The 13,124-nt window shown below is 33.5% G+C and overlaps 1 protein-coding gene across 2 annotated transcripts; it reads left to right on the top strand.

Annotated features, from left to right (window-relative positions):
• Positions 1 to 1,217: 1,217 nt before the first annotated feature.
• LOC100257651 (probable magnesium transporter NIPA6) lies at positions 1,218 to 12,813 on the top strand. Of its 2 annotated transcripts, XM_002270933.4 has the most exons (9): positions 1,223 to 1,673; positions 1,764 to 1,820; positions 2,930 to 3,020; positions 3,112 to 3,272; positions 3,356 to 3,483; positions 3,646 to 3,783; positions 9,645 to 9,737; positions 9,865 to 9,982; positions 12,291 to 12,813. In XM_002270933.4, exons 1-9 carry the CDS (start codon positions 1,502 to 1,504, stop codon positions 12,413 to 12,415), a joined length of 1,083 nt encoding a protein of 360 aa, XP_002270969.1. In that variant the 5' UTR covers positions 1,223 to 1,501; the 3' UTR covers positions 12,416 to 12,813. The 2 variants fall into 2 exon arrangements, with proteins under 2 accessions (XP_010652973.1, XP_002270969.1); XM_010654671.3 differs by lacking the exon at positions 2,930 to 3,020 and having other exon boundaries at positions 1,218 to 1,673; positions 3,072 to 3,272.
• The last annotated feature ends 311 nt before the right edge of the window (positions 12,814 to 13,124 follow it).

Genomic DNA, 13,124 nt, shown 5'->3' with positions numbered 1-13,124 from the left:
TTTCATAAAAACTCTATTCTGACTCATAAAAAACTATTTCGACCTCACTTAGAGTAGCTTTTTCGAAAGTAACCTTTTATTTTTTGGCTTCAACTAGAAGCAAAAGTGGCTCCAAAGAAAAAGCCAAAACTATAGTTTTAAAAGAGAAGTATAGATATTGTTAAAAATGTAATGAATATGAAATAGCTTTGTTGCATGTCATAAATGGATTCAATGTTAAAAAACATTTTCTTGGTTTTCATATTAAGGTTTTTTTTTTTTTTTTAAATAGAAAACCTTGCTAATAAAATTAATCAACAAAAGCTCTTAGATTTGTTTGTGACAACTTTTTATTGTTTACTTTTTAACTAGAAGTTGAAGTTCAATCAAAGTCATAAATTATAATGTTTAAATTAAAAAATTAAATATAAAATAGTTTTATGTATAAGTTAAAATATAGTCTTTATAATAAGTAATAATTTTTATTTTCATATTAAGTGTTTTTAATTATAAGCTCTTTTAATAAAATTTGACCGCGTTTAAGATAATATTTATTTTTAGTGTTATCTAATTAACAATTAATACTCTTAGTGATTTTAGAAAGCGTTTCTAACAATTTTGGCACCTGAAAATTCTATCTTTCAAGTATTAAAAATGTTAAAAATGCTTCCTAAAATCACTTTTAAACTCACTCTAATTGTGCTTATTGGAAAATGAGGTATTCTAACTCTACTATGCATAAAATTAATAGAAAACCCTATACCACAAACAAATGAAATTGATATAATTTTGTATTTTGTTGAGATACTTGTATAACTCTAAATTATATCTAAATATCTAATAAATTATTCGTCTAAAACTCCATATGTCTAATTAATGTTTTTTGTTAGAATCGGCCAAAAATTAATTAAAACAATTCCGTGTGGCCGACAGATGAAATTGATCTGTCTTATATATGATATGTTTGAATATGTTTAATTTGTTTACATGTTTGTCATACGAATTTTGTTGATTAATTTAACAAAAAAGTGTATTCAATATTTGAACATAATTTTAAAATTTTCATTATCTAAAAAAATGAGTTTAAAATCAGATAAAAAAAAATGTAAAATTTATTCTCAAAATTTACTCAAATGTTTGTTGAAGAGTTATATCCAAATATTGTTAAAATTATTTGAAGCATATGTGTAAATTTACATGGGAAAGGCTGTTGAAGCGTGAAAGAGGATCCAACCAGGATTGTGAAATTTCCATGTGATTTGGCATTTTTCTTCGCAAGAAGTACTGTCAACAAAGGAAAGTCAGTCTCTTCATTGGAGTGGACTGGCAGGTAGGAGAAAATTAACCTTTCTCTTAACGACCCCATCATCCCCATGAAACCAAGGCAGCAAGAACAAGAAAAACAAACCCAAGAAAAGAAGGGAAAAAAAAAACCCTCCAACAGGCGATAGAAAGAGAGAGAATCACACAAATCTGGGGTTTGATGCAGTGAGCATATTCCCATAAATGAACATGGTCCTCAATGGCATCACCTCCACCACCACTACCAGTGCCATCCATGGCTGCTTCACTTCTCAATAGCAGCAACTTCAAAGGGGTTCTTCTTGCTGTTGTCTCCAGTGCTTTCATTGGATCCAGCTTCATAATCAAGAAGAAGGGTCTCAAGAAGGCTGGTGCCTCTGGCCCTCGTGCTAGTGAGTCTAATTGGGAAATACCCACTTCAGAAAATCTGGGTTTTTTACTAGCCCTAATTGATTTTGTTGTTGTTTTTGGTGTTTTGGTAGGTGTTGGAGGATATGGGTACCTGTTGGAGCCACTTTGGTGGATGGGCATGATTACTAGTAAGTTTTAAGGTTTAGGTTTTTAATTTCTTCCATTTTCCATCACTTTCTCACTAGCCAAACAGAGCATATTTGATTTAGTGACAGGATTAGTTTTGGATTTTGTTCGGTTTAGAAAAGGTGGTATTGGGAAGTGTTTTGATTTGATGTCTTGTTGAATACTGTATTTGAGTTTTGATAAACTGCTGAAAATTTGAAGATTCAGGATTTTAGTTTCTCTTTTTTTCTCCCTAAATTCTCTCACCAGCCAAACACAGCAATTACAATGCCATTCTTTTGAGAAAATCGTGGTTGTTTTTGGTGGGCGGGCAGGGTCACTAAGAAGTTGCTGTGTTTTGAGTTTTAATGACTTGCTGAAAATTCTGAGGTTTAAAATTTTAGTTCATTTCTTTTCCTTTACTTTCTCATAGCCAAACACAGCAATTTTGATGGTATTCTTTTAAGAATAAATCTGGGTTGTTTTTGGTGGATGGTCTTGGTGTAAGTTACTGCATCTGAATTTTGATTAATTGCTGAAAATTTTGAGGATAAAGATTATAGTTTTTTTTTTCTTTTGCTTGACTTTGTCGCTAGCCAAACACATCAATTTTTATGCTATTCTTTTGAGAACAAATCTGGTTTCATTTTTGGTGGATGGGCATGTTACTAGTGAGTTATTGTATCAGAATTTTGATAAAGTGCTGAAAAATCCAAGATTCAACATATTTGTTTCTTTTCTTTTCCTTAACTTCTATTACCTAAGTAGAGCAATTTTCATTACTTTTTCTACAGAAATAATCCTGGGTTTTATTGGTTTTGGACAAGACATAATTGGGAAATGATGATTTGATGTTTTGTTTTTTTAGAAAATTGTCAGTGACTGACGCAGAAATGGTCAATTGCCACTCCTGCATTCAGAACTTCATTGTGTTCATTTTTATAACTGTTGAAAATTTTGAGATTAAAGTGTTAATGTCTTTTCTATTCCTAGCCAAATAGAGTAAATTTGATTCTATTGTTTTGAAGAAACAACTTTTTTTTTTTTGTTGTTATTTTACTGAAGGCAGGATTGGGAAGCATCGATTTGATTTTCTTTTTCCTTCTCTTTATTTTTGGGTGAAAATTGACAGTGATTGTTGGAGAAATAGCCAATTTTGTAGCTTATGTTTTTGCCCCTGCTACGCTTGTAACGCCTCTTGGTGCATTGAGCATTATTGTTAGGTAAATTTATTTCTTGATGATTTTTCTTTTCTTTTTTCTTTATTCTAAAAGTTTCTAACAGGATGTGTGTACTATGTATGCCAATGGATAGTGCTGTTTTAGCGCACTTTTTGTTGAATGAGAAACTACAGAAAATGGGGATGCTGGGGTGTCTTCTATGCATAGTGGGATCTGTAGTGATTGTGCTCCATGCATCTGATGAGAGTTCCCTGGCCTCAGTAGAAGAAATTTGGGAATTAGCTATCCAACCAGGTATGCTGATGAGATTTTTTATTCCATTTATTCTTAACATCATTCTATACCTCTTGATTGGCTTGATGTGTTTTTGTATCCAGCTTTTCTATTATATACAGCCTCCGCAATAGCTGTATCACTTGTACTCATCTTGTATTGTGCGCCCCGGTATGGCCAAACCAATATCTTGGTTTATATTGGCATATGCTCTATAATTGGATCATTGACAGTAAGTAATCATGGTTTTGTGGCTAACTTATTTCCAAAATTTCTTGCTTTTCTATTTTTGGGCTCTGTCTTGTCACTGTATATGTGAGCTTATGACATTTAAATCCTTAAGTAACACATGATTTAGCTTGCTGATTCTAATTGAGCTTCTCCCCTTATGCAGGTAATGAGTATAAAAGCTGTTGGCATTGCCATAGAACTCACTTTGGAGGGTACAAATCAGTTTAAGTACTTCCAAGCATGGGTCTTTTTAATGGTTTCAGTTACCTGTATCATGACCCAATTAAATTATTTGAACATGGTTAGTATTTTTATCCCTTTGAGTTGCACATTGTTGCATATGTTGTATACATTCTTGTCTCATACTTGTTTGGTATAGTTATTTTGCTGCTTTTGTTAGGTTTTTCTTTTTTTAATCATCCATTGGATTTTGGAAGGACTTCTCATCCTTTGCTTGTACTTAAATTCATATCAATGAATAGTTTGTTTTTGACAAATACATAAATAAATAAAATAAAAAATCCATCCAACCTCTAAATAAAACAATTAATGGAGTTATAGATCCGATGGAGATTTCTCTGAGGTTGTTTCAATGCAGAATGTGGTGTCTTTTTTTGCTTAATGTTACCAAAGTGTGGAGAGTTCAGAGATCTTCATTAGGTGCAGCTTCATAACCATATGTATGAATATATTTTACAGCATCTTCCAGTAGCATCCTATCTCATTAATTATACCTGTAAACAAGAGTTTATTGTTTTCTTCTTGTTTCTTCTATTTCCCACCATCAGAATTCCTTTGAGATGCAAGGAAACATTGAAAGACATATCCACTCAAGTCAAGGGAACAGTTTTCATGGTTGTCTTGAGCTCTGCGATTAGTGTTTTTCTTTTTCTAGGAATCTTTGGACAGATCTGTATTTGCGGAAGCTGGTGAAATATGCTTTATTATCTGCATTCTGCTGGTCCAACATTTTTATGCAATAGAGCTTGATAATTCCCTTTCCATGACATGCTAGCTTGGAGGGTTTGATTTGTTGCTCCTCCTTTTTCTTTGCCTTTCATGTTTTCCCTTAACAATAAATCAAAGACCATGTGATGAGGATGAATCTCTAAGATATACATCAAGAAAGGGAATTTGTATTAGTTACAATTAGAGTTGGATTAGTATTAGTTGGAATTAAATTAAGATTAATATTAGTTGGAATTAAATTAGAGTTAGTATTACTTGGAATTAAATTAGGATTAATATAAGTTGGAATTAAATTAGAATTAGTATTAATTGGAATTAAATTAGGATTAGTATTTGTTGGAGTCATATTAGGATTAGCCAGTTAGGTTATAAGATAATTAGAATTAGAGTCATAATAGGTTATTAGAATCCTAGTAGACTTTGGTTTTCTTAGAAAAACCTATAATTAAGACTAATCAAGGTAAATCAAAGTAATGAATTGATTGATGTTAATAATATTATGTTTTTTTTTTTTTTTTTTCAAGTATTGCAATCCTCAATGGTGAGACTTCATTAATTTTTTTATAGGTGAGACTTCATTGATTTTCTTCTAGATGAGAACTCTTAGAAGGCCTTAGTGAGACTCTTAAGGTTTCCATCTCTTCTTTGTTGTATCTTCTTTCTCTCTATTATTTATTTATTTATTTTTTATTTCTCTACCATAAACTCTATTCCTTGTTCCTCTCCTCACACCCTAAAAATAAAAACCCTAACCCACCTATTTGAGTGTCGGCAACCATTCTAAGGTTGACCTACATTAGTTTTGGTATTAGAGTGAAAGTTCTTGGCTTGAAAGTGTATGCATTTGAGGAGTGGAGCAACATATGTAACCATGATTGAAGGCTACAACCTTTTTATGCAACTGTAGGTGAACATAGCAAGGCTAAACAAAGAGGAGGATAAGCGATGTACTAGCATCTTTCAAACTCATCTTTCAAACTTTGATTATTGATGGAGGTAGTTGTTCCAATCTAGCTTTAGAGGAGCTTATTGAGAAACTTAATCTAAAGACAGAAGAGCATCTAAATCCTTATCAAATAGCATGGGTAAATGAAACATCTAATTTGGTGAGTTTTGGTTGTCTAGTAACAGTTAATTTCAATAATAATTTTGAGTTATTAGCATGGTGTGATGTTTTACCGATGAAAGTTGCTCTTATTGTGATTGGAAGACTGGCTTTTTGATGAGAGGGTCTAACATGATGGATGTGAGAACAGTTACACGCTTGTGCACAATGGGTGTGAGAAGATCCTTCGTCCAATGAAGGAAATTCTATCACTTAAGCAACTGGAGGAAAAATTAGCATCCTTGAAACCAGAAGAGCTATCAAATACTCCCATTAAGAAGCAATACGAAGTTACTAGTAAGGAGGAAGAAATTGTCAATGATGAATCTAGAATACAAGAGGTGATGAAACCAATTCTAGAGCAATCTTTAGGAGAGCTAAAAGAAGTTGTTAAAACTTTAGAAGAACCGATGCTTGAATTTCCAAGGTAAAACATTATCATTGTTGGTAGCAAACATGAAGAATCTGCTGAAATTTCTTTTGAATATAGGGAATTTAAGAATCTTATTATTCCATAAGACAATTTACAAGAAAAGTGTGGGAAACCCGTATGCTTGTTGATGACACATGATTATTTTGAGAACTATCAACTTGTTTTACAACACTAGAAAGTTTAGCAAAGTTTGGTATTTATCTTGCATGAAATTGAACAAGTCCAAGAAATCTTGAGATTTGGTCTTATCATGGTAAATAGTCGATGAAGAAAGAAAGGGTGGAAAGCATTGCTTGAAATTTCAATTGACTGTGGAAAATCACTAAAATTCGAGGTCAAGTTTTTTTCAAGTCGGGGGAAATTGATGAGGATGAACCTCTAAGATATACATCAAGAAAGGGAATTAGTATTAGTTACAATTAAAGTCGGATTAGTATTACTTGGAATTAAATTAGAATTAATATTAGTTGAAATTAAATTAGAGTTAGTATTAATTGGAATTAAATTAGGATTAGTATTAGTTGAAGTCAAATTAGGGTTAACTAGTTAGGTTATAAGATAATTAGAGTTAGAGTCATAATAGGTTATTAGAATCCTAATAGACTTTGGTTTTTTATAGAAGTCTATAAATAAGGCTAATCAATGTAAATCAAAGTATTGAATTAATTGATATTAATATATATATATATATATATAATTTTTTATTACAAGTATTGCAATCCTCAATAGTGAGACTTCATTGATTTTCTTCTAAGTGAGATTCCTAGAAAGCTTTAGTGAGCCTTTAAGGTTTACATCTCTTTGTTGTGTCTTCTTTCTCTGTATTATTTTTTAAATTTTATTTTTCTCTACCAAAAACTCTATACCTTGTTCCTCTTCTTACACCCTAAAAATAAAAGCCCTAGCCCACCTATTTGAGTGTAGGCAACCATCCTAGGGTTGTCCTACATCACCATGTGCCATTTTTTTTACCTAATAATATTATAGAAGTTGAAGACATAAAAACTAAATGATGGTACTAATTCAACTAAGGGAATGATATTTGATAATGGTTGAATGTGTTTTTGGACCTTGGGACGTAGTTAATACTTGCAAAAGTATCAACATAGATTTCAGTAAGGAAGATGCTCTTGGAAATCACAATAAAGAGTTTATGGGTGAAGGGCTGGATCACTATATATGTTCTCCATATATGGGTTTACATTACCATATCTTTATAGATTCATGTCTCAAGTAGTTCATTTCATCGGGTAAGCTTAAATCTAAGGAAAAAAAAAAAATTGATTTAAGAAGTAATTTTGTTCTTTATTTTTTTCTTTTCTAGATTTTGCAATATTATCTACTTTGCAACAACTTTGCTATGAAATGGTGTGAGTCATCTTGGTTCATGTTGAATTTTGCCAAACTGGCACAATTTATTGGTCAAGCTTCATCCAATATAGACAGATTTCCTTGTTATTTTCATAAACAGAAAATTCTATGTTTCTGTTTTCGATTCTATTTTATGTCAGTCCTGTTTATTCTATGTTGACCTTGTTGCCTCTAGGTATTAATGTTTTGGTTATATTGCCTGTTTAGCATCTTCATGGTTAATATTTGTGGCATGGACATGCTAGCTAGCATAGGAGTGGGTTCCAACATGCATAGGGCACAGGCATGACTTCAAGATATGGCAGGCATATGTTGGGCATGCTCCATGGAGATCAGTGTTGAAAAAATTTGATTTTTTGACCATGGAAGTGAGCCAAACACATTGGGAACATGGCAGGGTACAGGGAAGAGGGCATTTCAAAAAAGAAGAAAGTGCTTGTATGAATGTGAGAGAGGAGGCTTGGAGAACATGCTTTTAGGAAAGAAATCTAGCAACTTCTCAATTTTTTTTTTCTATTCAAATCTCGTCAGCTGCTGAGAAAATTTTTATACCTTCTATAATTTCTTATCCTTTTCAATAAATCATGCCTTTAGTCCTCATCCTCCTATTCTTTTAATCTGATCTTGGATTCTTATTTGTGTTGGTCGGTATGAGGGTTGGGGGTAGAGGGTGTTGGTCTTGTGGTTTGATCAAAACCCCTAACACCTTATTTGCTCTATTTCTAACCACTAGGCAACAATTTGGAATTGTTACAAGTCTATGTAGTCATGGGCTACACAGGAGGTCAAGTGTTTGTTTTGGTTGATTTTGTGGATTCTTCCTTCCTAGTTTCAAATTAAGGCTATCCTGGGATTGTTTCCTGTGTTCCTTCATTAAAAATGGTGCCCTTTTCCCGTAGAATTATTTCTTATTTCTTTACCTATGCATAGTACCTCATCTCTAATATTACATTACCTATGATTATTACCTTTATTTTAATTAAATATTGTAAAAATTTAGTATAAGAATTAAATATAGCACACCGATGTGCTCACGCATCCATATATTCATGAGTCATCACTGTGCCCATGTCCAATTTCTTTAGGATTTTCTGTAGCCATGTGTTTATACCTTGTCATATAATGTCCATGTTATGTATAGGAACCCTATGCCATTTTGTTTTCCTTCATCAATTATTCACGTAAAAATGTGTCTCCAAATGCTTATACTGAACTAAGTGCCCCAAGAAAGAATGATTTACTTCACATTTGTAGCAAAGAGGCATCATGGAGATAAAGTTGATACATAGAAAATAGAGAATACTGGCAATAAAGGAAGATTTTTTCTGAAGAAGGAATATGTCATTGATTCCCTTGGCCTCCTTTTCTAGAAATTTTTCATGGTTGGGACAGTTTTGTGTGTGTTGAGTAAGTTCCTTTCAGACAACTGTTTACATGTGAAATGAATGGTTACCTTGAGAGACCTTGCAAACAGTTTCTTTGTGCCTACATGAGTTCTTCCCTTTGCAAACAGTTTCTTGTAATTTGCAAGAAAAATAGCTGCAATTGAAGAATCTTCTGTGCTTTTTTTGGGAAGAGAAATTGTTGCTGAAACTTAACTATGTCAAAAGTTCATCACTTCAGAATACAAGAATCCTTTGTCCATATCAGCATAATATTTATTTCTGTTGGTTTATCTGGGAAGTTCTTAATAGTTTCAGCTGTGCTTCATTTACAAGTAGAAAACTGATTCTTCTGCCTTACAGGACATTAACTTGGTGTAGGGTCAGGCAAGGATCTAGAGTGTTTTCCATCATAGAGATGTTAAAGGAAGTTATCTGCATATAGTTTAGATGTGTGGGCTAATTGTTGGCATGTCAGATTTTTAGACAGTCCTAGAGTCCAGTGTAGATGATAATTGCTTTTATCATTGGCTCAAGTGGCTACTTGTTGTGTGGGGATTGGGGATGGGTATTCCAAGTTCAATTCCAGACAAATTTTCATAGCATGGAAATGGTATATTTGTAGCTTTGTACAAGAGACCTTAACTAGATTAAATGGTATTCCATAATAGGAATCTGCGAGGATATCACTAACATGGTACAATAATAGCAATAATCCTTGTTCATTCATAGATGAAATCATTTGATGCTACTGTTTTTTGTGTTCATTTTTGGTCCATAGTATTTGCTGATTTTCTAGATGTTATCACTTTTTTCGTTTTCAGTCTTACATTTAATTTTACCTAATTATAGATTGACTAATGTGTAGATTTATCTGATGGCTGAATTTGGTTTGTTTCCAGGCACTGGATACTTTCAACACAGCCGTTGTTTCTCCCATCTACTATGCCTTGTTCACATCATTTACTATTTTAGCCAGTGTGATTATGTTTAAGGTACTCTATCATGCACACATACATGCACATACACACGCAGGGAAAAAGAGAGTATGAACTGTTTCCCCTTTTGTTATAATATCAAATCACTTCAGTGAAACTTTAATTGGCTTTGCTTTATTTCTAGGATTGGTCTGGTCTAAGTGCAAGCAGCATAGTCTCAGAGCTTTGTGGCTTCATCACTGTTTTATCTGGGACTGCCATATTGCACAGTACCAGAGAGCCAGATCCACCATTTATTACAGGTACATTTCTTGTGCATATATTGGTCTTTTGCATGGATATTTCTTGCAAGGTGTAGTGACCAGTGTGCCAAAATACCATAAGAAATAATAGTTACTTAATGAGCAACGTTTATGCCTCATGATCACACAAATTAGGAAGCGTGCATGTGCCTTTGCATGCACACGTGTGCACACACACATTAATATAAGAAAATTTATTACAACCATGGCAAGAATCAGAAAAATTATTAAACATCAATGTTTGTCATGCAGAGTACAAACGTACAATGATGTAGAAGTGAGTTCTTGTCAAGGAAATATCATCCTTCTCTCAAGAAGCTTTTGTTTTGAAAAAGTGGCTCGATGTATCAGTCTAAGTCAAGAGATAGACTGTATGATATCACCCTTGAATGGATTAAAAATATAATGGATTATTTATTAATAATCGATGAAGGAGTAGATTAATAAAAATTTGAAGTTACAGTTGGACTTTCATACATTCATACTCTAGGGCATGTTATGACAAACTGAAGAAATTGCTAAATTCAAGTTAAAACATAAAAAAAGATAAGAAATTTGTTTAGAGTGGAGAACGATGAGTTAATGGAACATAGTGAAAGAAAGTAGAAAATAATAGAATCGATGGTTTCACAGTAGAAAATGGACTCAAAGTGAAGGAAGAGAAATTGTGAAGCGGTCCTCACCTGAGACAAAGGCCTAGGTCCTCTAGGAACAGAAGGAAAAAATTAGTAATCAGTTTATATATTTGTGGGACGAAATTGATTGAGAAAGTCCATAAGTAAATTTGAAACAAAGTAAAACTAAATAAAATAAATATCAAACCATTGATTTTAAGTCTATTTTGATTGCTGGGTATTGGATGTCAGATAAGAAAAGTAATTGGAAAGTGCAATTCTGATTCTGATGCTTGGATGCAAACAAAATGGGTGGAACTGGAATGGTAATTGTCACAGGGAAAACTGGACTGTATGAGTAGGTAGTTCATCATTATCTTAGTAGGAGTTATGGCTGTCAGTTGTAGCACCTCTAGTGGTCAGAACATGTTTATTAGAATTCCTTTCTTTCTCATGCATTGATTGAAGGAGAACACCTTCTACTAGGCTGTGAGATACCAACATCAAGCGTAACATGATTTTTTTAATGACATGCTATACAAAGGAATTGGGTGGCATTGAAAATGGAACTAGGATCATCAATCAGAAATCGGGTTCCTGGACACATGCAGCTGGCTGAGTTCAGTTTGGTTGGTGTTTCTTGCCTAATCCTGAGTTTGGCTTAGTTTGGGTTCCGCTTTGCTCAATCTGGAGCTTTGATTATAAGGATCCAGGGGACTAGTGTGAGCCCCTTCATACCCTCAGAGGGTATCACCCCAACCATGGTCCTTGGGAATATGCAACTACTATAATGCTTAACTGGGAGATAATGAGTCCTTGCTTTGCTTTCTGGGTCCAGAAAATTCCCCAATGTCTCCATGAGGTACCAGTCCCTTCGCCGAAGATGTGAAGCTGAGGATTGAAAGGAAGTAATGGGAGGTGTTAGATACCACTGCCTACCTTGCCAATACCTGCTCTCTTGTGATACTCACATATTGTTTAGGAAAAATCCGGTTTTATATTGTTCTGCACATATATTGATCATATCATGTATCTTGGATTGATCAATTCGGTAGATGCCTGCTGAAGTCAAATTGACCAGAACATCTAACCAGAGAAAGAAGTTGGTTACTGAAACCTGCCTTCTAGGTCGTGTCGGAAGATGGCTATTGATAACCTGCTGTCTAGGTTCATGTGTCTAATAATACCATACCTTCGATGGCTCTTGAATCACATTAGTCTCTTGTTATGTGCCTTCAAACAATGTCTCCCCATCATCACATGAATGATAGACATCTCTATGGTGGAGATACACTAGTTTCCTGAAAAATGGTGGGGTTGTCTTGTGGATAGCTGTAGTAAAACCTTTAACCAAACTCACAAACATAAAGAGACTGTAGTCAAACTTAAATAGTTTGGATAACTTTTTGTGGAGTTTCATATAAAAAGTTAAAGAAAAAAACCATAATATTTAGTATGACAACAGTGGTTATGGTCAAGCCTCCTGAGTTATGTTCTAAGTTATATAGTTCACTAACAATAACATAGGGTGGTTTCCTTAACTTCATAAATAATATTTTCTATGAGGCAGCAGCATTTTCCTATGCAATACTATGTCCTATTGAAATTGCCCTTCATGGCTTCAAGTTTCTAACTCATTAGATTGAATGCTCTAGAAACTAGTTTACACTTACCCTAATACTCCATACATGCAGATTTATACACACCTCTTTCTCCAAAAGTGTCATGGCACATTCAAGGAAATGGGGAAATTTGGAAGCCGAAGGATGAAGATGGCCCCGATTTTGTCGCCATTCTCCGGCAGGACTACTTCAAATAGATGAAACATGCCTGAGGCACACCAGGTAACTGCTACCCCACCAAATGCTCCTGGAACTTGTTTACGTTGGAGCCATTACCTTGGGCATAACCCAGTACAGCATGAGAATCCATATGCACTTGTGCAGGCGGGAAAACCATGTTTTTTTTTTTTCCTTCTATTTTGTGGTGTGAACTTATCTGAGTGAATTTATGCAGAAGAAGTCCTCTAGCTTTTAGGTCTAGGGACTAGTTTGTTGTTCATTATATTTTTTTTCCCCTGAAACTTGGTGGAATATTTCATTGCTTTGTACAAAAAGGAAAGTCCAGTTTCTGGTTTGTGGAGTTTGAAGGAGCTAACCCCATGTAGTTTGGATGATGTAATTTACCTTTTATTTGAATATGAAGAGATTTTGATCACTTTGTTTTTATTCTTCTTCTTCTTCTTTACTTTTAATCTTATTGTGTGCAGAAGTTATTAATGATTTTTGTTTTATTTTATTTTATTTTTTCTGCATCTCATGACAAATAAAATAAGATGGTGAGATTCTTGCTTTTGTTTTTTGTTTTGTTTTTTTCCCTTTCATACTTCTTAGTTCTTGAAGGTTATGTTTGGTTGTTTTTGAAAACTATTCTACAATGTTTCGTAAAACAAAAATCTATTTAAGAACTTGAAATATTTTAAACGTGTTTTTAATATTTTTTAATATGTTTTAAAAATAATTTTTATA

The sequence above is a fragment of the Vitis vinifera genome, chromosome 7 (genome assembly GCF_030704535.1).
Source record: "Vitis vinifera cultivar Pinot Noir 40024 chromosome 7, ASM3070453v1".
Taxonomy (NCBI): Eukaryota; Viridiplantae; Streptophyta; class Magnoliopsida; order Vitales; family Vitaceae; genus Vitis; species Vitis vinifera.
The sequence above is the reverse complement of the archived record's forward strand: the minus strand, read 5'-3'. Positions and strand labels throughout refer to the sequence as shown.